General features: G+C 48.7%; 2 protein-coding genes across 7 annotated transcripts in view; both read right to left on the minus strand.

The window, feature by feature from the left end:
• Positions 1 to 289: 289 nt before the first annotated feature.
• Positions 290 to 2,600, minus strand: MFSD6L (major facilitator superfamily domain containing 6 like). Its single transcript, XM_007523504.3, has one exon. The coding sequence runs from the start codon at positions 2,203 to 2,205 to the stop codon at positions 412 to 414; it is 1,794 nt and encodes a 597-aa protein (XP_007523566.1). The 5' UTR covers positions 2,206 to 2,600; the 3' UTR covers positions 290 to 411.
• A 3,577-nt stretch (positions 2,601 to 6,177) lies between these two features.
• PIK3R6 (phosphoinositide-3-kinase regulatory subunit 6) overlaps positions 6,178 to 26,993 on the minus strand; it is a 63,858-nt gene continuing 43,042 nt past the window's right edge. For 4 of the 6 annotated variants that reach the window (XM_060204412.1, XM_016187633.2, XM_060204410.1 and 1 more), the window contains 11 exons: positions 26,790 to 26,876; positions 24,878 to 25,301; positions 24,454 to 24,532; positions 22,909 to 23,031; positions 17,591 to 17,701; positions 13,997 to 14,087; positions 13,666 to 13,736; positions 12,943 to 13,033; positions 9,111 to 9,226; positions 7,283 to 7,395; positions 6,178 to 6,855 (listed from right to left, as the gene is read on the minus strand). In XM_060204412.1, coding sequence (XP_060060395.1) covers positions 6,705 to 6,855; positions 7,283 to 7,395; positions 9,111 to 9,226; positions 12,943 to 13,033; positions 13,666 to 13,736; positions 13,997 to 14,087; positions 17,591 to 17,701; positions 22,909 to 23,031; positions 24,454 to 24,532; positions 24,878 to 25,301; positions 26,790 to 26,876 — 1,457 coding nt within the window. In that variant the 3' untranslated portion in view covers positions 6,178 to 6,704. The remainder of the gene's footprint in view (positions 6,856 to 7,282; positions 7,396 to 9,110; positions 9,227 to 12,942; positions 13,034 to 13,665; positions 13,737 to 13,996; positions 14,088 to 17,590; positions 17,702 to 22,908; positions 23,032 to 24,453; positions 24,533 to 24,877; positions 25,302 to 26,789; positions 26,877 to 26,993) is intronic. The other 2 variants (XM_060204409.1, XM_060204413.1) reach the window with 2 other exon arrangements.

The following is a 26,993-nucleotide window of genomic DNA, read 5'->3' on the forward strand; positions in this document are numbered from 1 at the left end:
AAAGATAGACACCTACTGATATGCTTTGTCACTTGTGAAGCCCCCCCAGCCACCACCCCCCCCCCGTGCGCAAGTGGGAGGACGGAGGGCTCAAACCTGGATCCTTGCACAGGTGCTTCTGCTTAGTACTGTGTGCACCACGACTTGTCCCCCTGCAAATATATTTTCTCTCCATTATTAAAAACAACAGAACAGCAAAAATGTTGAACCTTTTACTAGAAAAGTACAGAAAATCTCGCAGTAAGATGACTGAGGGCTCTGGGCACAGATATGCTCTCACTCTTTCCCCCAAGGCTCCCTGTGGCCCGGCAGGCGGCAGTGGGGGGAGGGAGCTTTGGACTGTGTCCTCAGTGGGCTGGGTTTAGTCCAGGCCTTTGGCTCCTTCTCAGACCCATGTGCCCTGCCCTTCTCTCAGTCCTTCCGGTCTGTGTGCTCTTCCCTCATGGCCTTCACTAGCCAGTCCCGTTCTGTTCCCTGCTCAGAGTCACTGGTGTCACTTGTCTCCACAGCCAGGAGCTTGGAGTAGTTGATTTTCCGTTCTTGGGGCAGCCGTGGCTGAACAGACAGGAACAGGGCCAGCCAGAGCAGCAGGGTCACACAGCAAGCCCTATAGAGAACAGCCAGGCCGAAGCGCATTGCCACGAAGCCCCCCACAAAGCTGCCCAGGCTGCACCCGCCCCCGTAAAAGTGGCCTCGGAACATGGCACTTAAAGGCCTCTCGGTTTCAGGGGTAGCCAGGTCCTCTATGGAGGCCCCTACTGTCCACCACAGAGCCCCGGTGCTGAAGGCACTCAGGATCTGAGCAGGGAGGACAGACCACCAGTCCCAAAGGAATGAGTAGTACAGCAGCTGCCCCGCCAGGCAGCCCAGCCCCAGCCCCACGGTGCCCACCCTGGACAGTTTCCTAAGCAACGTGGCTTTGAATGGATGAAGCATGATCTCCCCTAGCAAGCCCAGGGCCACTGAGAACCCCATGACCAGCTCACTGCTCCCGTGGTCCTTCATGTGCCAGAAGAGGAAGTTCTGCACTGTGCTGGTGGTGATTCCTATGAGAAAGACTGTGAGGGCGAGCAGAACCAGGCGGGGGTCGCCTCCTACCAGGGACAGCGCTTTGACGGTTTTGTAGCTGGGCTCCTGCAGCCTGCAGACGGGGACGGGGAAAGCAATGCTCACCAGTAACGCCAGGCCGCTGACCAGCGAGTAGCCGTAGAAGTGCACCACGCCCCAGGGGCTGTCAGTCAGCAGCCAGCAGTCCAGCTGCCCCACCAAGGTGGCGATGCCACACACGCCTGCCGCCATGCCCAGCAGCCTCCAGATCCACAGGCTCCTGTAGTGGTCGGTGGCATCCACGAAATCCAGGTATTCGTAAAGGCTGTCATCGGCCACCTGCTCCAGGGGGGCTGTCAGCAGTTCCCAGAACACCATGAATCCCAAGGAGAGGATGAAGGTCCACCGCAAGCCCTCCAGGGACAGGTCAAGGGCCTGGGCGTAGTTGGTGGCTTCTGACGAGTTGGCTGGACTCCCTGGCTCTGTATCCCCAGCAAGCAGAGGGACTGGGGGACTGGCCACTTTAGAAGCATCTTTCCTGGGGGGACCTTGCCCTCCGGAGGTGATAGGAGGCAGAGCTGGGGGTGTGCTCCTGGCTGCTTCAACAGAGTCCATTAAGGAGCCGGGCAGCAGGATGAAAGGTTCTTGGACACTTGAGCGCGAAGGTCCCACTGTGAAGCCAGAAGTGTCCACCGTCCTGGTCCTCTCCAGGAGGCTGGGCCCGGTGGCCGGCCGGGTGGAGGTGGGCTCCAGCGCCGAAGAGGAGCTGTTCTCGGCGAGGGCGCCCCCTGGCGGAGGCGAGGCGGTGGTGGCCACGCCGTTGCTGCCATTGCAGGAGCGGGAGCCCAGATGCTTGTCCACCGGCGGCACCAGGACCATCAGCAGGCTGGCTCCCACCGAGCCCAGCAGTGAGCCGATCAGCAGCGCCCTCCTCTTCTGGTAGCTTTTGGCCAGGAAGGCACAGAACGGCGCCCAGAAGGCCGCGACCAGGTGCTTGGTTCCCATCAGGATGCCCACCCAGGCCGCGGCCAGGCCCAGCTGCCTCAGGTAGAGGGTGAGGAACGGGGTGACACATGCATCCCGCACCCCGCACACCAGGTGGAAGAGCCTGGCCACCCCCAGCGCCCGGCTGATGTCCCACTGCGGGTTGGCGCTCATGGTTGCGGGGCTCCGTCAGACCCCGGCTGGCGGCGGGCGGTGCGGGGCGCTGGGCGGGCGCGGCGCCATGTCCCGGGAAGCGGGCTCCGGCGAGCAGCAGGCGGGGTTGCGCCCGCCGCCTCCCACAGCGCTGTGGCCCCGCTCAACCGCCGCCCCCGCCCGCATGGCCCGCCCCGCCCCGCCCCCGGCCCGGATGTGGCCCCGCCCCCGGGCCACGCACCTGCAGGCCGCACCTGTCACGTCCCGCTGCCTCCTCCTGGGCACAGGGCGGGCCTTGGGCTTCTGCACCTGCCCGACCTGCGCAGGTGCACGGGGTCGCGGCCTGCGGTCTCCAGGGGGCGCTCTCAGACAGACCACCTGGGCCCCACGCTGTCCCGCACCAGCCCCAACCTGAGCTATGGAATAAATGCCTGATCTGGTCAGGCAGAGCATGGAATCGGAACTCAGCTAGCTCTCTTCTCCTTCTCCTTCTCCTTCTCCTTCTCCTTCTCCTTCTCCTTCTCCTTCTCCTTCTCCTTCTCCTTCTCCTTCTCCTTCTCCTTCTCCTTCTCCTCCTCCTCCTCCTCTTCCTTCTTCCTCTTCTTCTTTTTCCTCTTCTTCTTCCTTTTCTTCTCCTTCTCCTCCTCCTCCCTCTTCCTCTCCTCCTTCTCCTTCCTCTTCTTCTTCCTTTTCTTCTCCTTCTCCTACCTCTCCTTCTCCTCCTTCTCCTCCTTCTTTCTTCTCCTTCTCCTCTTCCTTCGTCTCCTTCTCCCTCTTCCTTCTCCTTTCTCCTCCTCCTTCTTCTCCTTCTTATTTTTCTTTTCCTCCTCCTTCTCCCTCTCCTCCTCCTCCTTTCTTTTTCTCCTTCTCCTTCTTCTTCTCCTCCTCCTTCTCCTCTTCCTTCTTCTCCTTCTCCCTCTCCTGCTCCTCTTCCTCCTCCTGTCTTCTCCTCCTCCTCCTTCTTCCCCTTCTCCTTTTTTCGTCTTCTTCTCCTTTTCCTCTTCCTTCTTCTTCTCCTTCTCCTCCTCCTCCTCCCTCTCCCTGTCCTCCTTCTTCTCCTCCTCTTTCTTCTTTCTTCTCCTCCTCCTCATATTTACATAAGAACCACTCTGTTACTCACAGGCCTCTACCCCACACCTCTCCACACTTATCCCCTCTTTGTCTTTTCTTCAAAGCATGCACCACTGCTCAAAGACACTTGTTTCTGTTTCGTGTTTATCTTGCATATGGTTCTATAAGTATGTACTGATTCTTGCTCAGAACCAAAGCAATGATGAAGGCAGCTCTGTTTGAGTCCACAGAGCTTAGGACTGTTTCAGTGGATATAAGCTGGACCCCTTCACTTCTCCCTCCCAGAGGCATGACTTTATTTGATGCAGTTTTCTTCAGCCGAAGTGAACTCCAGAGAGCTAACTGCTGAGATCTATCTTGGACTGACACCCCAGCAGCTTCCCCCAGCTTCCTGACACTGTGTGTCTTGGAAGGTTTTAGTACACTCAAGGGTGCAGTGTGCTCCAGTTTGACAGTGTACATTCTAGAGGTGCTCCTGTGCATCATCATCATCATCATCATTATTATATTGCCTCCAAGACTATTACCAGGGTTTAGTGTCTGCGCAATGAATACACCTCTCTGGAAGGTCTTTTTTATTTTTTGGTTAGAGACAGAGAGAAATGGAGAGGGAAGGAGAGGAGAGAAGAGAAGAGAGACAGAGAGAGAGAGAGAGAGAGATACCTGTATACCTGAAGCATGGCTTCATCACTGGTAAAGCTTCCCCCTGCAGGTGAGGACTGGGGGCTTGAACCTGGGTCCGGGTGCATGGCAATATGTTTGCTCTATCAGGTGTGCCACCGCTTGGCCTCTGTTTTCTCACATTTAATCAGAAACCACACTTGAGAGGCAATGACTACAAGCAAGTCAACGGACAGTTGTGGCTCCATTAATTAGCATGATAGCAACTGGCAAAATCTCCTGGGTAAAATCAGTGGTGTCAGAGTCCCATGGGTAGGCTATCATTCTTTGGGATGCAATTCCTCTATTAGCAATCAAGCTATAAGAATCTAGATACCCAGGGAGCCAGGAGGTAGCGCAGTGGGTTAAGCGCATGTGGCACAAAGTGCAAACACTGGCGTAAGGATACTGGTTCGAGCCCCTGGCTCCCCACCTGCAGGGGAGTTGCTTCACAAGTGATGAAGCAGGTCTGCAGGTGTCTGTCTTTCTCTCCCCCTCTCTGTCTTCCCCTCCTCTCTCCATTTCTCTCTGTCCTATCCAACAACGACAACATCAATAACTACAACAATAAAACAACAAGGGCAACGAAAGGGAATAAATAAATAAATATAAAATAAAATTTAAAAAAAAGTTAAAAAAAAGCATTTAGTAACAGGGGCCAGGTAATGGCACACCCAGTTAAGCACACATAGTACTAAGTGCAAGGACCCAATCAAGGATCTGGGTTAGAGCTCCTGGCTCCCCACTTGCAAGGAGGATGCTTCCTAAGCAGGGAAGCAGGTCTGCAGGTGTTCATCTTTCTCTCTCCCTCTCTATCTCCCCCCTTCCTTCTCAATTTCTCTCTGTTCTGTCCAATAAAATGCAAAAAAAAATGGCCACCAGAAGCAGTGGATTCATAGTGCAGGCACCGAGCCCTAGTGACAAGCCTGGAGGCAAAAAAAAAAAAAAATCTAGTAATTGTGAATACTCACATGAAAGTAAATCAACTTGCATAATTTTAGTGCTAGCAAAATAAGAAAGATCATGTTCAGGTAAACTCCCTCAAAATGAGCAATATCAGTGATTTCTGGTTCCCCCCCCACCCCCAAACCCCGAACCCCTCCTCCCCAGCTTCTGGAGAGGAGGTCACATCCATCTGCTCTGCAGCCTTCACCTGCTCTGGGCTGGACTCTGAGGGCAGACATCCCACCATGCTGGGGTCTATCCTGGTGCCCACAACTAAGCTTCTGGGACTGTGGTTCTCACTGCCACTCACAGGTTTTCTTTCTTTCACTGTGAGACTTTTTGCTCAAAACTACCTGAGCAAACCCGCCCTACCTGCCTTGCCTCATTGGGGTACACATACTCTAAGGCTGCCCTTGTGCCTCTCTACCTAGACATCCCAGGCAGCCCCATCTCCCTAATCCCTGTAGGTAATGGGAATGTGCTCAGAGATCTGCCCCTTGGCCCACAGGGGGAGTAGGGCTAAATGTACCTCTTTGTCTTACCGCCCTCCAAATTTGAACAGGATTCTCCCACCCCCAAGCCCTCCATACCCTGGGATGTCACCCAGGAGGTAGGACTGGACTTGAGGCCAGGCCTTGACACTCTCTCACTGAGTCCTGGGGACAGGGGAAGTAACTGATCCTGGGCCATTGATTTTCCCTGTTATGTGCAGAAGGAACTGTTTGAACTCAAAAGCTGAGGATTTTGATGTTTTTAATCTCTGGATTCTCCAAGTCTGCATTTTCCCCCTCTGTTTTGGGCCACTGCCAGGCAGAACTCCCTAAATGAGTGTGCATGAGGAGAGGCATAGACAGGTCTGGAGCAGAACTCCCTAAATGAGTGTGCGTGAGGAGAGGCATAGACAGGTCTGGAGCAGAACTCCCTAAATGAGTGTGCGTGAGGAGAGGCATAGACAGGTCTGGAGCAGAACTCCCTAAATGAGTGTGCGTGAGGAGAGGCATAGACAGGTCTGGAGCAGAACTCCCTAAATGAGTGTGCGTGAGGAGAGGCATAGACAGGTCTGGAAGCAGAACTCTGAGTACTTCACGCAAGTCTTACCCGGTCTAAGTGAGTTCATTGGGTCAGACTGAGTGCTATCAAAATTCATCTGTGTTAAAACATGAACTTGGAATACCAAATGGTCGCTAAGACGGTGTCATCATTGGGAGAGCAGGGGCTGAAAACTTTGGGGGCTGCAGTGAGAAGCTATACCCCGTAATCTTAGACTCTTGTAGACCACTACTACATGACTACTAATAAATGTTGCTGGGCCTTAGATGAAAGCAGAATGACTTTAGTGTGCATTTATTGACTCTGACATTTACCTTTTAACCTGGAGTGAAACCTGCCTAGCCCTGGGTGGACAATGGCCTGAGACAGGGAGAGAGCCAGACTCTGAAGGGAGAAGGTGCAGCTGTCATTACCTGCATTCCCTTTCCTTCCAGGCCACAGGATCCTGGCCCAAACAGCAGCTCTTGGTTTTAAGATCCAGGCAGGGAGCTTGAATTGGGGAGGTGGGAATCAGAGGTTAAAAACAAAGAGTGGACATCTGTGAAAGTAGCTGGCATGTGTGTATACAGCTTTGCCAGGGCCATCCTTTGGCCTTCCTGTATAACCCTGTTCCATCACCCTGCTTAGCACCTGTGCCCCACGGCAACCTGCTGGCTCCCAGTTTAGGTAGTAGTCTCTGGGGAGGGGGCTCACTCTAGCAGTCAGTGTGAGTGTTTGGGGGTGGTGGGGGTAGTGTATCCTTCCTTTTGGGCCTGCTGCCCATAGGCTCTGCTCTTCTGCTGTCCCTTCTGTCCTCACTGGATGATGCCGGAGAATGTGTTGATGGGCATTTGCAGGGGTTTGGGCTTGGCTGTTGTCCTTTCCACCTCCTTCTGTAAACCAGGCCATGGTGCCTTGGACTTCTGGGCCCCAGAACATGGCTCTGGGCAGGGAGTGACCTCGAGTCTGTAAAGAGAAGCCAGTTCAGGAGGTTGAAAAGTCCAGGTCTTCCCCAGGGCATTCTAAGGTGGCTCCTTTACTGTAGGGCACACAAGAGGGGCCCTCCATAGAGGGAACAGAGAGAATTGGACAAAAAGAACACGCTGGGCCTGAGGTAAACACTGGGAGAGGGGAGCATGCCTGGATGGTGCCCCAAAGGGCACCTCCTTACAAGAGACCAGGGAGGGCTACATTAAGGGGACCCAGTTGCCACAGAAAGTCAGCCTATGTCAGAGGGATAAGCCAGCACAGGCGACTGGATCAAAGCTGAGTGTTGGAGAGGACCTGCCATCTCAGCTCCTTCTAGGACCAGCTCCTGAGAACATCTGCTCTTGTCCCTGGATTCACACCTTATGGCAGTGACCCAAGTCCACACCCACTGGGGACACCTCACCTGACAACATCCCTGAAGGTGCGCTGGCTGTCTTTGTCCAGCAGCAAGGTCAGAAGCCTCTGGTCCTGGCTCTGGATCTGGATGTTGGCTGTCCGGAAGTTGTTTGTCACTGTCTACAAGAAAGAGACAGCTTGCCTAAGTGTCATCTCCAATGGCAGATGGCCCTGTCCTTATCTTCTCCCCTACACTATGGGGAACTTCCTCAGTCCAGTCCATAGAGTCCCTAGATCTCTTCCCTCTGTGACTCCAGTGAGGAGAATCTTGTAGAGACTTCTTCTTGGCTGTCTTGGGTCCTGACTCTCCCTTCCTTCCCGCAGCCCTCCCAGTCCACTGTCCTCCAGCTTGAACACAGCCCATTGATCAAAGTCGCCTGGGTGTCTTCTGTGTGGTGGGCATGCTGTTACACGTAGGATTTGGGGGGCATTTCAGGAATGTAGAAGTCCAGAGGAGCCAGGCTGAGAACACATGTTGTTATGTGCAACGACCTAGATTGAAGTGATCCCGTCCCCTCCCCCCCCACCAGTTGCCAACTACAGAGGATAAGCTTCATGGGGGATGAAACACTGCCACAGGCATTGGTGTGGCCTGGAGATTTCTGAGAGGAGACATTAGCTTGAAGAACAGTCCTGGACTGATAACACCACTGGGAAACTTAGCCAGAGAAAGTAAGGAATTTTTAGAAGAACAAGTTTTTCCACCCAGGTTTTTCACAAACAAAACTCAGTAAATATGAACTCACTGTTGAGGAAGCGTACAAGGAACTAAATTACCACGGGGATCAGCAGACCCAATAAATTGAAGATTAGACCCCAAATAATTACAGCTACTCTAACACCTCACAAATGTATGCATTAACATAAAGTAAAAACATAAAAGTATAAACTATAATAATAAATACATATAAATTAGTAAAATGTTTAAAATGAGGAAAGAACTATGGGAGGAATGAACCCCACAGGAAGTGAAAAATATACTGTTAAACTTTTCATTTCTTTTCCATTGATTCTTAAATGAATTTTCCCCAATATCTTAACATTTCTGAAGTTAGGAAGTACTTTGCAATTAATGTGACGAGAGAGTGTTGTTCATAGTTTGGCAGGTATTGTTTCTTTGTGGTATCTAAAATTAAATTATATCTTTAGTTTGGTGAGACAGATAATGGTGTTTTAAAAGAGTCAGACTTATTATATCATAATTCCAGAGGTAGAAATCACGAAAGGAAAAAAAAAGTCATTGAGATTTTGCTATGTCAGAATTGAACCTATTTTTAGATTAATATTGTTGGTATGCATGAGACCCCTTCTGTTTCATTTGGTTTAAATCCCCCCTGCTTAACACTATTCTATTTACATAACCACTTCATTCTATTTATATAACCGCTGTTAAGAAGCACCTCCCTCCAGGGCATTGGTTCAATCCCCACTGTTTCATGATATGTTTTTGCTCCACCCCCCCTCCTTGTCACACCCTGATCCCTTCTTTATCACACCCTGATTTTCACCAGTCACTTTTCTCTCCACCCTCTCTATGTCACATCCTGTTTCCACCTTACTTGGCAAGTATATATAAAGACAGCATTGTGAGTTTTAGAGTACTGCACTTTGAGTTTAACTTAGCTCGTCTTAGATTGTGCTGCGTCCTGCATGAATAAAGAGACACTGCCTACAACCCAGCCATGAGTCCCTGGTCGTCTGTTACCCGCCCGTGAAGCCAGCCCGGCGAAAACAACTTAACCCATTGAAAACAACATAGCCCGTCGAAAACAACATAATATAATAAAAACATTAAAAGAAAAACTGAGGAAAATATTGATAAAATATGTGCTTACAGAGAAAGACCTTCCTGCCAGGTTGGAGGACTTGACAACCTCAGTCACACTGACATTCAGACATGTTCGGTCTGTAACGTGAGCAGCCGTCGGGGGGCAGTGGGTGGACCCTGGAACTGAAAGGAATGAGATGGGGAACAGTTGTGAATGGATCTCCAGAAAAGAAAAGGAGTTTGGGATTCTAGGTCCTAGGAAGATTTCCAGAAACCCATCTTTTTATTGATTTACTAATGATTGACAAGATTGTAGGATAAGAGGAATACAATTCTATACAAATCTCACCACCAGAATTCCATATCCTTTCCCCTCCACTGCAAGTTTTCCTATTCTTTTTTTCTATTTGTTAATTTTTTATTAGTGGTTTAATGATGACTGACAAGATTTGTGGTATAAGAAGGGTACAATTCCATACAGTTCCCACCACTAGCATTCCATATCCCCTCCCCCCCTTAGAAGTTTCCCTATTCTTTATCCCTCTGGGAGTAGGGACCCAGGATCATTATGGGGTGCAGAAGGTGGAAGGTGTGGTTTCTGTAACTGCTTCTCCGCTGGACATGGGTGTTGGCAGGTCGATCAGAAACCCATCCTGACACCCCCACTGTGGCCCCCTTACAGACCCTCTTCTGTCCCCACTTCCCAACTTCATCTCTGTCTTAGCCAAGCTTCTGTTTCCTCCTGACCATCCACCTCCTTCTCTGGTTAGCTCATATTTCTGTGTCCTCAGGTTGTTACCAACACAACCTCTTTAATTTGCCTCCATGTGTACCCCTCCGTCAATGCTTAAAATGCAAGGAAAACCTACACAGGATTTGGAATAGGATAGAGGTACCAAGGGCTACTAGTCTCAACAGGTTGAGAGCCTTCACTAGACTTTCACTAGACCGTATAATGTGTCAAAAATACAGTGTGCCATCAGACTCCCCTCTTCCCTCTCAACAAAAGAGGAGACCTTAGATGTCTGTGCCTGCGAAGAAGTTTCTTCCATCACCTGGCTAGTTCTGACAGGGTTTTGCTGTAGAAAAAATTGCTGGGAGGCACATGAGTTAGAGTAGGTGTGGGCAGAGGGAAAAGGGTTGTGAAGAAATGAGAAGAAATTAGATTTTGACAATAAGAGTTAGCTAGCATTCTAGTTGACCGCATGCAAATAAATTAGCATATTTTCTTATTTCCATCTAAAGCAATGAAAAGACAGGTAGAGAGAGAGAGAGAGACCCTGGGCATCTTGCCCCAGGCCACACTGATGGTAAGTGACAGAGCTGGAGAGTGAAGCTTGTACATCTGGTTCTAGCATCTGTACTCTTGCCCCCACATGCCCTGCTCTTGAACCACCTCTAGTTTAAGAGCTATTGCCAAGGTGGTAGGTCATTTTCCTGTGTTACACACCTACAAGTAAGTGTGGGTAGTAGCACAATGGTTATGCAAAAAGATTCTCATGCCTGAGGCTCCAAAGTCTCAGGTTCAATCCCCCACACCACCATTATGCCAGAGCTGAGCAGTGCTCTGATAAGCTAAAATAAAATAAAATCTACAAGTAAATAAAATCTACAAGTAAACAATGACTTGATGTGATAGAGATTCCTATGTCAACCACAAATTCAACTTGCCTGGGAACCACTTTATTAGGAAATAATCAAGGCAACAACTATTTCCATGGGTTTCTTCTTGGAAGCACTTACTAATATGCTGTAGGAGTGATGATGCCCATATAAAAGCACAGTTGTTTTATAGACAGAGGGAGGGTTGTCATAACTAGAATGCCAGCAAAATCACTGAGGAGTCTAGAGCGAACGACTCATAGCTGTATGGGAGCAGGAATCAGGAGAAGTATTTCCTCACTGACATGCCAGCCTGGCTAATCTGTATTTTCATCCTGTATTTATTATGGAATATTCTAAATCATGCTAATACTTCCATGGTTAATTGCATGCAGTTTTTATGGATGATGATTTAATAGTAAATTTTGTAACCCGTGTTACCAATCTTATCATGAGAGGGAATTGACAATAATTCAGTTTTAGCAGAGTTTTAGTAGGCTATAGTTTTAACAGTTTGAGTAAATTATGTGAAGTGCAGGGACTGGCTCAAGGATCCCGGTTCGCGCCCCTTGCTCCCCACCTGCAGAGGGGTTGCTTCACAAACAGTGAAGCAGGTCTGCAGGTGTCTAAAAAGAAAAAAAAAGTGTATAAAATATATAAAGTATGACTACTTAGAGTATGCCAATTTAGTGTATTTGAAGTTTAAAAATACTCACTTATAAGATGATTAAGTTGAAGTTGTGTGCTAAAGACATAACATATATTTCTAAAAGTGTATTAAAGTGCCTATAAAATGTCTGACAAAACATTAGAGTGTTATACCCGGGACATGTCCAGACTGATTTAAATTGCCATAAAGTGTGGACCCCACACATAAGAAGCTAGTGCTATTACCTATGTTACCGGAAAGGCAACAAGCCTGCTCCTCCCTTAGTGAGAAGGATGCATGGCCTGCTATTTGGACCAACATGCCCGAGTGGTAGCCTACTCATGACCACCCCTCTGGAAAGCCCAGACCACTCCTTGGAATTCCCCCATCTAAAATTAGCTAATCGATTCAGACATCCAATTCTGTAATCAATGCTTACTGCAACCCCACCCAGATTGAAGGTCTAAATAACTAGCAGTGTTTACAGTCCAGTCCTGGGGTTCCCAGTGCTAACCGGACTCTTGGCCCAGCTGAAATAAACTCCTTTTGTTTTCATCCACCCTCGGCTCCAGTCTCTTCCATATTTTGCAGAGTGGAGAAGATTCCTTATCAATCATCATTCCGGATGACCAGGGACCTAATATGAGCTCACTTATAGTTGACTATATTTTTTAATTTTGTTCTTGTTGTCCCTGGAGCTTCACCTCTACAAGATGAGATTTTTAGTTAGAAAGTGAGAGACGGAGATAGAGGGAGAGAGAGAAAAGAATTATAGCACCAACACTTCCCCCAGTGGAGTGGGGGCCCTCAGCTTGAACCTGCTCCTTGTTCCTGGCAAAGCAGACACCTCCCAGATGAGGTATGATGTTGGTCGAGGCACTGATACATATTCCAAGTTAAATAATCATGTAACAATCTACTATCTAATATATATACTATAATTAGATACTTAGACACTGAGTTAGATACTTAGAAGTAAATAATTTTAACCAGTGGTGCCTTTTGTGAACTGGAGAGTACTTGCCCCAGGGAAATACATTCAACATGAAACATTTGCAAAGGTAATGCAACCAGCTCTGCTGGCCAGATGCTGAGGAAGGATGCTGAGGAAGGATGCTGAGGAAGGATGCTGAGGAAGGATGCTGAGGAAGGATGCTGAGGAAGGATGCTGAGGAAGGATGCTGAGGAAGGATGCTGAGGAAGGATGTGGTGGCCTCACCTTCCGGTCGTGTCTCTACAGACACCCACCCCAGTGCTGGAGCACATGCTGCTCTCTCGGGAGCCCCTTGAGGTAAGCGGTGAGCTTCACCAGGGGCGCCTGCCCCAACTGAGGGGGCCTTAAGCACCTCTGTGATCACGTGGGTGACCAACAGGGTGGGGGACCTGCCACATCTTCCATCACTAGCTCTCTTTCTTGCCTTCAACTTCTCTCCCTCTCCCTCTCTCTTCTCTGCCTCTCCTTTTCCCTCTTCCTCTCATTCTCCCTCTCTCTCCCTCCCTCCCTGCCCCCTCTGCCCTGCTCTGGTTTATGTTGGTGTTGGGGGTTGAGTCTGGGATATATGATCCTCAGGCACAAAAGTCTATTGCCGAAATTATGTAATCTCTGTATCTATCTATCTTTCTGTCTTCTTCTTTCCCAGCTCCTTACCTTCTGTGTCATTGGCTGGAAGGGTCTTTAGAACCAACTCAGTGGCCCGTAGGGAAAGGGTGACCTCTCGAGTTCTGTGACTGAGCAGGTCCTGAGAAGAGGGGTTACAGGTCCAGATGGGGGGGGGTGTCATTAGGACAATGCATACAGTCACACAATCACACTCCTGGTTCCTACCTCTGCTTTATACCCTTCCCCTAAAGCCCTATTGTGTCACTCATGCTTGGTAGCACCAGGAACCATGGGTTTTCTAGACCTGAAAGCCCATCTCTACATGTTCAACCTTTCAGACCTGAAGGAAAAAGTTGTGTGTAAGGGAATAGTTCTCTTGTTATTTAATTTATTTACTCCTTTATAATAATAATTATTGTTATTGTTATTAGCCAGAGGACTTTTCAGCTCTGGCTTATGGTAGTGCTGGGGATTGAACCTGGCACCTCAGAGCCTCAGGCACAAAAGCCTTTTTGCATAACCATTATGCCATTTCCCCAGGCCTGTTCTTTAAATCAGATCACTTCCTATTCTAGCTATAAGGCCAGCTGCAACCCATCCATTCCAGAAAAACTCTCTGAAGTCTGGAAAACTCTGGGGAGAGCACCAAAGAAGTGGCAGACATATCCATGGCTCTGCTAAGCATCCCTGCACCTTGTCCACCCCTGTGATCCTGATACCCATTTATATCCAGCTCTGCACCCCCCACCTCCCACTAGCACCACCACTGACCTTCTGATAGCAGATGGAGAGCTCTGCTCCCGGGCCCTCGGCCACACCTCTCCTCCTGGGTGTAGAACCATCTGAGGGATGAGAAGAGACTGAAGGTGAGAAGTTCCTCCCTCTTCACCACCCTGAAGCCACTGCTGACTTCACAACATCTGTCCCGGGGGCGGGAAGAGAGCACCTTGGGGGGTGCTGGGTGGGTTTGGAGGGACCCAAGGGTGCCCTATATTCAGCAGAAGTGGGATGGGCCGATTGTTAGGGGGATGGGAAACCTTTTGGAAGTGGGGTTTGGAGACGTTGACAGGGCAGGCTTTGACACAGGGGAGCAGAAGCTCACCTTTGGGGAATTTGGAGTCTTGGATCTTCACCTTCAGCTCAGTCAGAAAAATGTCCTCAGTAGGGTCTTGGCTCTGGTCACTGAAAAGGATCTGGAAATGAGGGAGTGCGTTTGGAGAAGGCTGATTCTGCTCGAGGCAACTCCCCTCCACCTCCTGCAGAGCCTAGGCATGTGGATGGCAGGAGACTCTAGAAGCAGAGCAGGCCCCGGCCCCCATCCTGCCAATGCTAGATTCTGAGCTGCTTCCGGTGATAAAGTGGACTTGACGCGCACAGATCTCTCCTCTCAATAGCAATATAATATAGCGCTAAATAGTGGGATAGACTCTTATTGAAACCCATACTCCCTGTAACCATCGCCCTCTAGTGGGGGAATGCAGGAGTGGGGGATAAAACCCAATTAAGGAGGGCTAGGGAAACCTCCCCTAGATGCTGGAAGGGGGACAAGAGGATGGAGGTCAGAAATGAGAAGCTGGTGGTCTTCACCCTGCAGACACACAGAAAGAAGGACTAGGGAGAACTGATGGATTTTCAGAGGACCTGAAGGAAATTTTGGGGGAGAGGTGGCTGAAGAAGGAACACAGGATTAAAGAGAGGAAAGTCCAAGTCTACATGGGGCAAGAGAGCAGGTTTCAGAAGCATGATGACAAGTTTTTTTTTTTTTTTTTAAAATATTTTTTATGTTATTTATTTTTTAATATTTATTTATTTTCCCTTTTGTTGCCCTTGTTGTTTCTTCATTGTTGTTGTGGCTATTGTTGTTGTTGTTGATGTTGCCGTTGTTATATAGGACAGAGAGAAATGGAGAGAGGAGGGGAAGACAGAGAGGGGGAGAGAAAGACAGACACCTGCAGACCTGCTTCTCCCCTGCAGGTGGGGAGCTGGGGGCTCGAACCAGGATCCTTACGCAGGTCCCTGCGCTTTGCACCACGTGCTCTTAACCCTCTGTGCTACCGCCTGACTCCCTAGGTTTTTTTAAAAATTAATTTATTATTGGAGAGAGGCAGAGAGAAGTTGAGAGGGGGATATAGAGAGGGAGAGAGACAGAGACACACTTGCAGCCCTGCTTCACCACTCGTGAAACTTTCTCCATGTAGGTGGGGACCAGGGGTTTGAACCTGGGTCCTTGTGCACTGTAATACTGTAATGTGTGCACTTAACCAGGTGTGCCACTGCCTGGCCCCGACCAGAGTTTTTGAGAACAAGGTTGGAGAAAGGGAAAAGTCCCTCTCAAAGCAAGGCCTTATTGTCTCCTGTTGATCAGCTTCACAGATGCTGACAATGTCAGGCAGGACCACTAGGGGTCTGTGACCACGAGGGGTCTTGACAGGGCTCAGACCACACCACAACCTTGTCCAGACAGAGGCAAAAGCTTGGAGCAAGCCACGCCCCTCTGCCCACACTTAGCCCTTCCCTTGTGGTGTCTAGAAGAGATATTGTATACACAGCAGATATGGAAGATTACCATTTGTAGTCTCAGAAGATTGTGGTAGGAATTACTGACATGTCCAATTACTGAATTAACCCACCTTCCAAAAACATTATTCTATTCATCTATTTATTATTGAATAGAGTTGGATATAAATAGAGAAAGGGGGGGCGGAGAGAGAGGGAGAGAGACACCTGTAGCCCTGCTTCACCACTCGTGAAGCTTCCCCCCATTCAGGGGCTTGAATCTGGATCCTTGTGCATTGTAATGTGATTTTTAACCAGATGAGCCACTGCCTGGCCCCCAAAACTTCATTCTAGAACAAAGCCCTGCTGTTTGGAAACCTCCCCTAAATCACTCAACCAAGCCTGAATCCTTTGTTCTTCCATCCTTCTTCCCTCCTTTCCTCAGCTTCTCCTTCATTTCCTCATTCCCTTCCCTTGCTTCCTTTTTCTTTCTTTTTCCTTCCTTTACTTCTCTTCCTTCCTTCCTTCCTCCCTCCTTCCTTCTTTCTTTCTTTCTTTCTTTCTTTCTTTCTTTCTTTCTTTTGCGCTTCCTTTCTTTCCCTCTTTCTTTCTACGTAGAGTCTTCATGTATGCATGATCTCACTACTCAGACCCAACTCTTTAGAGTCAGAGACACACAGGGAGGGAGGGAGAAGAAGAGATACCACAATACTGAAACTTCTTCCTGTGCAATAGTTTTCTCATGTGGGGTGTGTGTGTCTGTGGAGGCGGGGGTCAGAGTCCAGGGCTATGCTTGTGGCAGGGCTAACAGCCTCTTCTTGGGGTGCCTCATGGTTCTTCTTGGTGTGCAGGCCCTCACTGTAGTAAGTCCAGAAACCCAGTTCTGTTGGATTACCAATGCACCCCTGGAGTTCTAGAGCAGTGACAGTTGTTCATATCGAAGGTACTTGCATTATTGAAAGTAATTTTCAATTTTCCCCCTTTACCAGTCAGAGAGGCTTTATTTCTCCTGTTTACTTGTTTTCGTTTGCACTTTGGAAGTCAAAGAGAAGGACTATATCTCTCATTTAGGTTAAAACCAGAAAGGCAACAAGGAAAAGCACTATCACAGGATGCAGAGTGGAGAACAAACACTCAGCAAGACAGGAAGTTGAGGTGGAGGCTGAAGGAGTAGTCAGCCCCTAGACGCTATGGGAGTCTCAAGGGCACATGGACAGAACATGCCCTGGAAGAGGGAATATGGAGTTAAAGAAACAGTCATTACATCTTCACTAACACGTAGATTCTAACTGAATTCCAGGGTAACACATCCATGTTCAAGTCTGCTGCAGAAGTTTTTGTGTGGGTGTGTGTGTGGGGGTGCAACTTGGTTGGACCACTGGGTAAATGGGGACTCCAAAAGCATGAAGGAACAAGGGATGGAGGAAAGGTGGGGTGGAAGACTCAAAAGTCCTTTTTGTTGAGCCCTCTGATTAGGTGGCATCTGACCTAAATGGTCTCATTTAACCTTAGTAGATCACTTTCATTAGCCGTAGTAGGTAGGAAAAGGACGAGACCGCAGAGATACTGTTATTTGCTCAGAGTCACAGGGAGCTGTGTGAACAGCCCAGGTCTGAGTCCAACCCCCACCACCCTGGGCAAAGTTTTGGTGCCGTGGTGTCTTTCCTTATTTGCTGTCTCTCTTTTATCTGGAAAAAAAAGAGTTGGCTTGCGGTGTTGAAGCACCAGTGAAAACAAAAGCAAAATAAAACATCTAACAAGAAGAAGACAAGATTGCATCAAGGGGCTGTTGGATGCTGAGAAATGGAAGGGACCCTCAGATCTCTCTGGGGTCTATGAAGGGGGGTGGTAGTGTTGGAAAGGGGAGCAAGCCCTGATGGGTTATGAATTTTTGTGATCATATATAAGAAAAATAGACTTTAATATTTCTGAGGTAAAAGCATGTCTTCATGACAATGTCCAGACCATTCTCACCTCTATTCCCTATTTTCCATGAGGATCAAAGACTAAGGAGAATCTTCCCACATAAAGAAGACCCACTTCTGCTTGAACTAGAGGTTCAATTATCTGATCCAGTCAGAGATTAAGATAAAGATAACAGTCAAGAATATTTAGATGAATATATGACTTGAATGCTGGTAATGTGTGTTTTCCTAGGGTTCTGCAATAGCCTCCTTTAGATTCAGTGTGGGAGACTTACCTTGACTGTGTAGATCTGGAAATAGATGGGTTGGGTGCCCATGCGAACATAGTAAGTGATTACATCCAGGATGAAGGGATCCACAGTCCGGGATGTGCCCAGGTTGGGAGGCTATGAATGAGACAGAGAATGTCTCTGTTAACCTTCTCCAAGCCTCTGTGTGAGGTGCTATTTTCTTAAAAGTGAAACTCCAAAGGCCCCCATATACCATCTGTGATACACTAACCTAGCAGGCCCTTCAACATACTCCAAGCCCCTCCTGCTACCCAACTTCTACCCCTAATGAAAACGTAATTGTCCAACGTCCCATTTCCCAGGGCTCTTGATTCATTCAACTGCACAAAGACATATCTGAAACTGATCTATGTGAGTACCATGCTGGGAGCTTGGGGCAGACAAGAGGCTTGAGAATATGACCAATGATGAACAATTCTGAACTAGAGTTCTAGATTTGGATTACTTATTCACCACCCAGGGAGCTTTAGCATGAGAGGCTGAGCCTCTCTTTTAGTTCTTATCAACTGAAACTAAGAATTTTGGGGATGGGGCCAAGATGGCCAAAAAAAAAAAAAGAGTCTGTTTTCCTCCAACTCTGAAACAACAGCAAAGTTGCAACACACATGGAAAACTCCACATAAAAATGGGTTTGGATCTCAATCAAGTTTCCAAGGCAAAAACTTAACATCCAGACAGATACAGAGAGACACCCTCACCAAAAGTAAAAAGGCATTCTGCATAGTAATAAGTCACAATCAAGAAGTGAGTCATAAGATAACACTCTTTAATCTGGTGAGCATGTGGTGGGCTGAACCAGACCCCAGCACTCTATCCTACTACAATTTAATGTTTGCAATTTTATTACACCGGGTGGTGGTGCACTGGGTCCAGTACACACAGCACAAAGCACAAGGACCTGCTTAGGGATCCCAGCTTGAGCCCCCAACTCCCCACATGCAGGGTACATGATGCTTCACAAGAGGTCTGCAGGTGTCTACCTTCTCTCTCTCCCCCACCTCTATCTTCTCCTCCTCTCTCAATTTCTCTCTGTCCTATCCAATAAAATGGAAAAAATGGCCACCAGGTGCATTGGATTGATAGTGCAGGCACTGAGCCCCAGTGATAACCCGGGGCTCACACACACACACACACACACACACACACACACACCATAGTAACTGACCCTGGGGTGGAATCAGGGTCTGTTACTTAATTTATGGTAAATTCCCAACCAGAGTCTGTTCTTTCACAAGCCTGTGGAACATGTACAACCTCAAACTTATGGTCAATACCCAAGTTGGTTCAAACTTAGAGCTACAGCCTCAGCAAGGTACTTATGGCTATGAACCCTTGGTTACTGCCTAGTACCACTCAACCACAGACCCCTAATTCTAGTCCTCATGAAGCATCAAGTGTAATGGTAAGATCATGGAAATCACTCACAGTTATGAACAAAGGCAGTAGCTTGAAGAAAACCTCAAATTCAACAGAGCTATATAAACTTCCTTAAGAAGACTGGGGATCAAACTTGAGACCTCAGGTATGCAAGTCTGGCACCCTCTTCGCTGTGCCACTTCCCTGGCCATAATAGCTTTTAATGTTCTTTAGATTGTAGCAATAATACTACCCAGCTATAAGGGGAAAAGATACCACTAACGGTTGTAGGAAACAATTTTCTTTTTTTAAATTTCTTTTTATATTTATTTATTTTTCCTTTTTGTTGCCCTTGTTGTTTTTCATTGTTGTTGTAGTTATTATTGTTGTTGCTGCTGATGTCATTGTTGTTAGATAGGACAGAGAAAAAATGCAGAGAGGAGGGGAAGACGAAGAGGGGAAGAGAAAGACAGACACCTGCAGACCTGCTTCACCGCCTGTGAAGCGACTCCCCTGCAGGTGGGGAGCCAGGGGCTCGAACCAGGATCCTTATGCTTGAACCAGGATCCTTATGCTGGTCCTTGCACTTTGCGCCACATGCTCTTAACCTGCTGTGCTACCGCCCGACTCCCTGCAGGAAACAATTTTCAAACATATGGAACAAATCTATCAAATGGAGTAAAAGCTGTAAAACTACACTAGGGACATACAAAAAACACCTTAATAAATGAAGTACTGTAAATGTAATTTAATATGCCAAAGATGCTAATTCTCCACATTTCAACCAAAATTCCAATATGGGGTGACCAGATGGTGGTGTCCCTGGTTAAGCACATGCCTCACCATGTATGAGGACACAGGTTTGAACTCCTGCTCCCCCACCTGCACAGGTGAAGCTTCATGAGTAGTGAAGCAAATCTGCAGGTGTTTCTCTTTCTTTCTCCCTCTCTATCTTCCTCTCCCCTTCAATTTATATCTGTCCTATCAAAAAAAAAAAAAAAAAAGGATGGGGGGGAGGAGGAAAAATGGCCACTAGGAGTGGTGAATTTTCAGTGCAGCTACCAAGTCCTAGTGATAACAATGAAAAAAAAAATTCCTCATGGGGCTAAAAAGAAATATGACAACATTCTAAAAGTTATCTGGAAAGACAAATAAGCAACCACAGCCTGAAGAGTTTTGACAAAGAAGAGTGAAGAAGTAGGCTTATATTTTAAAATGTAAAAGTTATAGCTTGTATGGGAAGGAATAGATCAATGACAAGGGTAGGAATCCAGAAATAAACTTAAACATATGTAAGAATTTAGTAAATGATAAAAGTGGCATTACAAATTGATGGGGCAAGATGGTTTCTGCAACAAATACCTTTAGGACAAATGACTAAACATTTGGGAAAAATAAAACTACATACTTCACACTAAACACTGAAATTAATGGCAGATGGACTATTTATGTGCAAATGTGGAGACACTGAAAGGATTCAAGTGAATTATCAGTAAATATTTATTTAATCTTCAAAAAGAAAAAAATTTTTGGAAGCATGACTTCAAAAGCAGAAACCATAAAGGGTAAAAGTCTATGCATGACTGCATAGAAATATCCATCTTTGGTGAATTAAAAATCAATTGCTGAGCCAGGAGATAGCTCACCCAGTAGAGTGCACACTTTGTCATGCACAAAGCCTTGGGTTCAACTCCGCAGTCACCACATGAAAGCATTGTGCATGGCCAACTCCATGAGCAATAGATGCCTCTTCTGTCTCTCTCCCTCCCCCTCTCACTCCCTTTCTCTCTCTTCCCTCTCTCAGTCTCTTTCTCTGAGAAAAAAAAGTCCACCAAGAGCAGGGAATTCACACATTCATGGTGTCCTCAGTGCAAAAATAAAAACATTCACTACTGACAGAAGAGACTAACAAGGTAGGAGAAAACTGTCAGCAGCACCTATGGCGGCAAGAAGGCCAAATTTCTCTTAAGATATAAAAACCGGGGGTTGGGTAGCGCAGGTGGCGCAAAGCGCAAGGACCCGCGTAAGGATCCTGGTTCAAGCCCCCAGCTTCCCACCTGCAGGGGAGTCGCTTCACAGACGGTGAAGCAGGTCTGCAGGTGTCTATCTTTCTCTCCCCCTCTCCGTCTTCCCTTCCTCTCGCTTTCTCTGTCCTATCCAACAACAAACGACATTAACAACAACAATGATAACCACAACAAGGCTACAGCAACAAGGGTAACAAAAGAGGGAGGGGAAGGCCTCCAGGAGCAGTGGATTCATGGTGCAGGCACTGAGCCCCAGCAATAACCCTGGAGGCACAAAAAAAATAGATATAAAAGCCAGGGCCGGGTGGTGTCACACCCAGGAGAGTGCACGCAGTACCATGTATAAGGAACTGGGTTCAAATTCCTAGTTCCTATCTGCAGGAGAGAAACTTCACAAGTGGTGGAGGAGTGCTGTAGGTGTTTGCTTCTCCCTCTCTTATCTCTCACTGTCCTTATAAGAAAGAAAAGGAGGCGTCCGGGAGTCCGGCTGTAGCGCAGCTGGTTAAGCACACGCATGTAAGGATCTGGCATGAGGATCCCAGTTTGAGCCCCTGGCTCCCCACCTGCAGGGAAGTTGCTTCACAGGTGGTAAAGCAGGTCTGAAGGTGTTTATCTTTTTCTCCCCCTCTCTGTCTTCCCCTCCTCTCTCCATTTCTCTCTGTCCTATCTAGCAGTGATGACATTGATAACAACAATAATAACTACAATAAAACAACAATAACAATAACTACAATAAAACAACAAGGGCAACTAAAGGGAATAAATAAATCAATAAAATTTTTTTTAAATCTTGGGAAAAAAAAGGAGGGGTCTGTGCAGTGTCGCACCTGGTCAAGCACACACACTACAGTGTGTAAGGATGTAGGTTCAAGGCCCTGGTCCCCACATTCAGGGGGAAAGCTTCATGAGTGGTGAAGCAGAGCTGCAGGTCTCTCTTTCTATCTACTGCTCTTCTTCCCCTCTCAATTTCTATCTCTATCCAATAATAAATAAATAATATTTTTTTAAAAAAGAAAGAAAAGGAAAGGGAAAAAATAGTGATAATTCTGGTACCTTTCCCTTTTTTCTTGGGCTATGCTCCCCTCTTCATAGTTTGTGTGCTCTGGAATCAAATTGCATGGTACCAAGGGGGACTCTACTTCTTTTTTTTGCCTCCAAGGTTATCGCTGGGGCTTGGTGCCTGCACCACGAATGCACTGCTCCTGGAGGCCATTTCCCTCCCTTTTGTTGCCCTTTTTGTTTATCGGTGTTGCTGTTACTATTATTGTTGTTGGATAGGACAGAGAGAAATTGAGATGGGAGGGGAAGACAGAGAGGGGGAGAGAAAGATAGACACCTGCAGACCTGCTTCACTGCCTGCAAGTGACCCCCCTGCAGGTGGGGAGCCGGGGGCTTGAACCGGGATCCTTACACTGGTCCTTGCGCTTTGCACCACGTGCACTTAACCTGATGCACTACCCCCAGCCCCCAGACTCTACTTCTTACTATGCTGATTTGGATGAGTTACTTCATCTCTGAGCCTCGGCTGCTTGATCTGTGGAGTGCGGATGCGCAGTACTCTCCCCCGCCGACAAGAGAACCTACTTGGCAGGGCAATTGTATGTCAGTGCTTGGAACAGCGCCCAGTGTGCTCAAGTGCTCAGGAAACACTAGCTATTATTATTATCAAGAAACCATCACAGGAAACCCACAAAAGAAGGAGTACAACAGGCCCACATGCTTAGGAAAGAATGTCTAACTTCTTCTTTTACAACAGGGCCCCTGCCAGAGGAGCTGTACGTGCTTTGAGTGAATCCCAATCCCTCCTGTATTCTCTGACTGCCTCACTCACCTGGTGGGGGGGGAGGTTCCTGGATCTGACTCTTGAGCACCAAAGGTAATGTCTGACATCAGTCCCCCACCCTACCCTGGCTGCCCTACCATCTCCGCCAGCTTGTGGATGGCAGGACACAGGGTGTTGACGGTTCTCTCATACCACGGGTCTGCACAGCCCAGGAACGCAGCCAGCTCTCCCAGTTCAGAATTCATGGGTGCCACCAGCTTCTGGGGAGAAGGGAATAGAGCATATCTGTCAGACTTACTTACTTTCTTTCTTTCTTTCTTCCTTCCTTCCTTCCTTCCTTCCTTCCTTTTTTCTTTCTTTAAAATATATTTATTTATTTATTTTAAATATTTATTCTCTTTTGTTGCCCTTGTTTTATAGTTGTTATTGATGTCATCGTTGCTGGATAGGACAGAGAGAAATGGAGAGAGGAGGAGAAGACAGAGAGGGGGAGAGAAAGACACCTGCAGACCTGCTTCACCGCTTGTGAAACGACTCCCCTGCAGGTGGGGAACCCGGGGCTCAAACTGGGACCCTTACACTGGTCCTTGCACTTCGTGCCACATGCACTTAACCTGCTGCACTACCGCCCGACTCCACAGACTCTCTTTCTAGCACTTTTTTCCTGACCAGAAGATACCCCTCACCCCCTGACTCCAAATGCCAGTCCTAGGCAAACTTTACGGATGAGTTCGCATCATTTAAATTCCTGGGGCCTCTGTTTCTGCACTATGCAAAGACATTAATTTTGATTAATTTAGTTTTGTTTATTTTTATTTCCAGTTTTCATTACTGGGGTGTCACTGCTCTGGGTCCACTTTTTCAGATAGAAAATGACAGAGAAAGAGACAGAGGAGAGACACTCTAACACTGTAGGTTCCCCAGAGCGGCGGGGACCAAGTTTGAGCCTGGCTTGCACACATGGCAAAGTAGGCATTCCATGAGGTGAGTCATCTCTCTGGGCCAAGACCATTCTGTTTCATATCTCAGACGAAGCTGGAGTGCCCTTCACTGAAGTCACTTGGTCAGAGACTTTAAAAAATGGCCACCAGTCTTCAAAGGTGTCGAATCAAGAATTCCCAGAGATCAACAGGGCCTCAATACCTCAGAGGTCTCTTGTTTTTTTTATATATTTATTTATTTTCCCTTTTTTGTTGCCCTTTTTTATTATTATTTTTAATTGTTGTAGTTATTGTTGTCGTTAGACAGGACAGAGAGAAATGGAGAGAGGAGGGGAAGACAGAGAGGAAAGATAGCCACCTGCAGACCTGCTTCATGGCTTGTCATTTGAAGCGACTCCCCCGCTGACTTCCCTCAGAGTTCTCTTGTGAGCCATCCAGGTGAGTAATGGATGAGGAGAGTTTGAAACTCATTTCCACAAAAAGGGAAGGCATCACCACCAGAGGGCAGCCTTGTCTGCGGCTTTTGATACAGATACCATCTAAGGTCCCGCCTACCTAGCGTTCCCATGCACACACACACACACACACACACACTCCACATCTTAAGGAAGGGTGGTCCTGGTCCCTGGGGCCAGCAGATGCCAGGCTGCAGAGCGTTCCTGCCCAGCTACAAAGGAAGCCTTCACCTGCTCCTGCCAGTCCCTGGGTACCGACCCCCCCCCCCCCCCCCCGCCCCGCCACCTTGGGAGCCATCACAGGGATGTAGTAGAGCTGCAGGCTGAGTCTGGGGGTGAGGCAGAACTTCTGGGTGTCCCGTTTCCTGGCAAAGGGGTGACAAAGCACAACAGTTAGGGCAGGGCTGGTGGCTGGGACAGACTCGGTCCTGCACTGGGCTGGCAGTTCTTTGTATTGTCACTTGACCCTGGGCTTACTGTCTCTGAGCCCACCTCTCCACTGCAGGCCTGGAGCACCATGGGGCGGAGGGGAGGAGCTCTGACAGGCAGACTGAGCAGTGCGGTGGGTGGCCCCGGGTTCTCAACGGTGGTGTGGGGATGGTGGAGCCCAGGCTGGGGATGCGCCCCCTCCCCTTGCCCCCCAAGTGCCACTGCTACTCCTGGATCTTTCACCAGCCCCAGCCAGGCCCGCCCTCGCACCCTCTCTTTACCTGAGGCTGTGGTAGGCCTGGGCCAGGCGCCCCAGCATCCGGTCATCCCCCAGCACCAGCACCCGGGCGGTGTGTAGCCTCGAGACTCCTGGCAGCAGCTCCCCATCCCCACTGGGCCAGCCTGTCCTCCTGTGCAGCCCTGGGGGCCCGTCCCAGCTGCTGGGCATCAAGATGTAGGGAGGCCAGGCCCGCTTCTTAATGCCTCCTTTGCGCTGCAGCCCCACCCGCTCCAACTCCGGGCTGGGGGCGTCAGGCAGCTCGTCAGTGCCCGTGGGAAGGTCCCGCTCGATGCCACTGTCAGTGGACAGCACCGACACCCGGGCCAGCCGCCGGTCGGGGGCAAGGCCCTGCAAGTCCAGGGCCTCCAAGTCGACGCTGAGCCGCAGCTGGGACCTCGGACGCAGGAAAAGCACCAGCTCCTTCCCTGGGGTGAGAAGACAGGGGTTGGGGGGGTGGGGGAGGTGGGGGGAATGAGGGCAGAGTAGGCCCCCTCCCTAAGCCTGTTCTTCCTTCACCGTTCAGATGAGCAGAAGCCCCACAAGACTCCATAAAGGAACCAGATGTCTGCAAAGAAGAACCATGCACACCCCTGTTGCCTCTAGCCACAGGAGACCTCCTCAAAGCTCTGGAAAGTTCTGCAGTGAAACAAGCCCTGTAACCCAGCACCCACCCCACCCTGGAGCCCTCTCTGTATCTGCTCATGAGCACCAAGCCAGACTTCCAGACCTTTCTGTTACGTGTGGGTAACTAAGCCCCAGAGAGAAGCTGAGTCGGCCTAGGGGGATGCAGCAAGGAAGTGCAGGACTGGAGCCCAGCTCTCCCTAGGGAAAAGGGGCTAAAGGGGGACAGTGAGGCTGGGACACTGCTGGGACGAAGGATTGTAGTCGGCCTAGCAGGGCTTGTGGAAGGCCCTTCAGCTCTGGAAACCATAACCCCTGTTTGTATCTGCTTCTTTTTTTAAAAAAATGATTTTATCTTTTTATTGCTACCAGGGTTACTGCTGGGGCTCGGTGCTGGCACTACTAATCTTCAGCTTCTGGCAGCATTTTTTTTTCTTTCTATTTTATTTTTATTTGACAGGACAGAGAGAAATTGAAAGGGGAGGAGAAAATAGAGAGGGAGAGAGAAAGAGTGACACCCAGGGGCTGGGTGGTGGCACACCTGGGTGAGCGCACATGTTACAGTGCACAACGACCTGGGTTCAGGCGCCCTGTCCCCACCTGGAGGGGGGAGAACTTTGCAAATGATGAAGCAGTGCTGCCAGTCTCTCTCTGTCTCTCTTCCTCTCTCTCTTACCTTCCTTCTCAATTTCAAAGTCCCTGTCCAATAAATAAATAAAATAAAATAAAAAAGAAAAGAAAAGAAAGAGAGAGAGAGAGAAAGAGAAAGGGAGAGGGAGAGGGAGAGAGAGAGAGAGAGATTGAGGGAAGGAGAGACCTGCAGACCTGCTTCACCACTTGTGAAACTTTTCCCCTGCAGGTGAGGATCAGGGTTTGAATCCGGATCATTGCATATGGTGATGTGTGTGCTTCACCAAGTGCCTCATGTCTGTTTCATTTTGGGGACATACATCATCTGTTGGTGACCCTGCACATGTAAGCACTTCCTTGGCCCCCAAGGCCAGTGGCCATCACCTCCATAGAGAAAGCGTGTCTTTTTGCCAGGTGGGCAGAATGACTCCAGGAGCATAGGGTGGGGGGGGGGGGGAGAGAGAGAGAGAGAGAGAGAAGAGAGGAGAGAGGAGAGAGAGGGGAGAGAACGGTAACACACACACAGAGATGGACACAAAGAGATGGAGAAATACACACAGATTCATAGAGGTGCACAGAGAACACAGAGACAGACAGACACCTCCCCCCCCCCCCCAGCAATCTCGGGCTGGCCCTCCACTGTGAAGGTCAAAGGGACTTACAGAGCTGCTCCTTATCTGTCCACAGGTGGAAGGTGATGTATGGACTGGGCAGAGGGATGCTTGGTGGCCGCTCTTGGACGTGGTCACCTGAAGAAAGGAGCAGGCTGTGGAGACCACGGAGGAGAGGATTGTGGGGTTTTCCTCGGCCCTCACTTCCCACTCCCCAGCTCTTGTGTGGGGCCTAGAGAGGACGGCAGAGACCTT

Source organism: Erinaceus europaeus, chromosome 12 (assembly GCF_950295315.1).
Source record: "Erinaceus europaeus chromosome 12, mEriEur2.1, whole genome shotgun sequence".
Lineage (NCBI taxonomy): Eukaryota > Metazoa > Chordata > Mammalia > Eulipotyphla > Erinaceidae > Erinaceus > Erinaceus europaeus.

Excerpts from the sequence above, each read along its gene's own strand:
- MFSD6L (XM_007523504.3), bottom strand. The coding sequence starts at position 2,205 with ATGAGCGCCAACCCGCAGTGGGACATCAGCCGGGCGCTGGGGGTGGCC.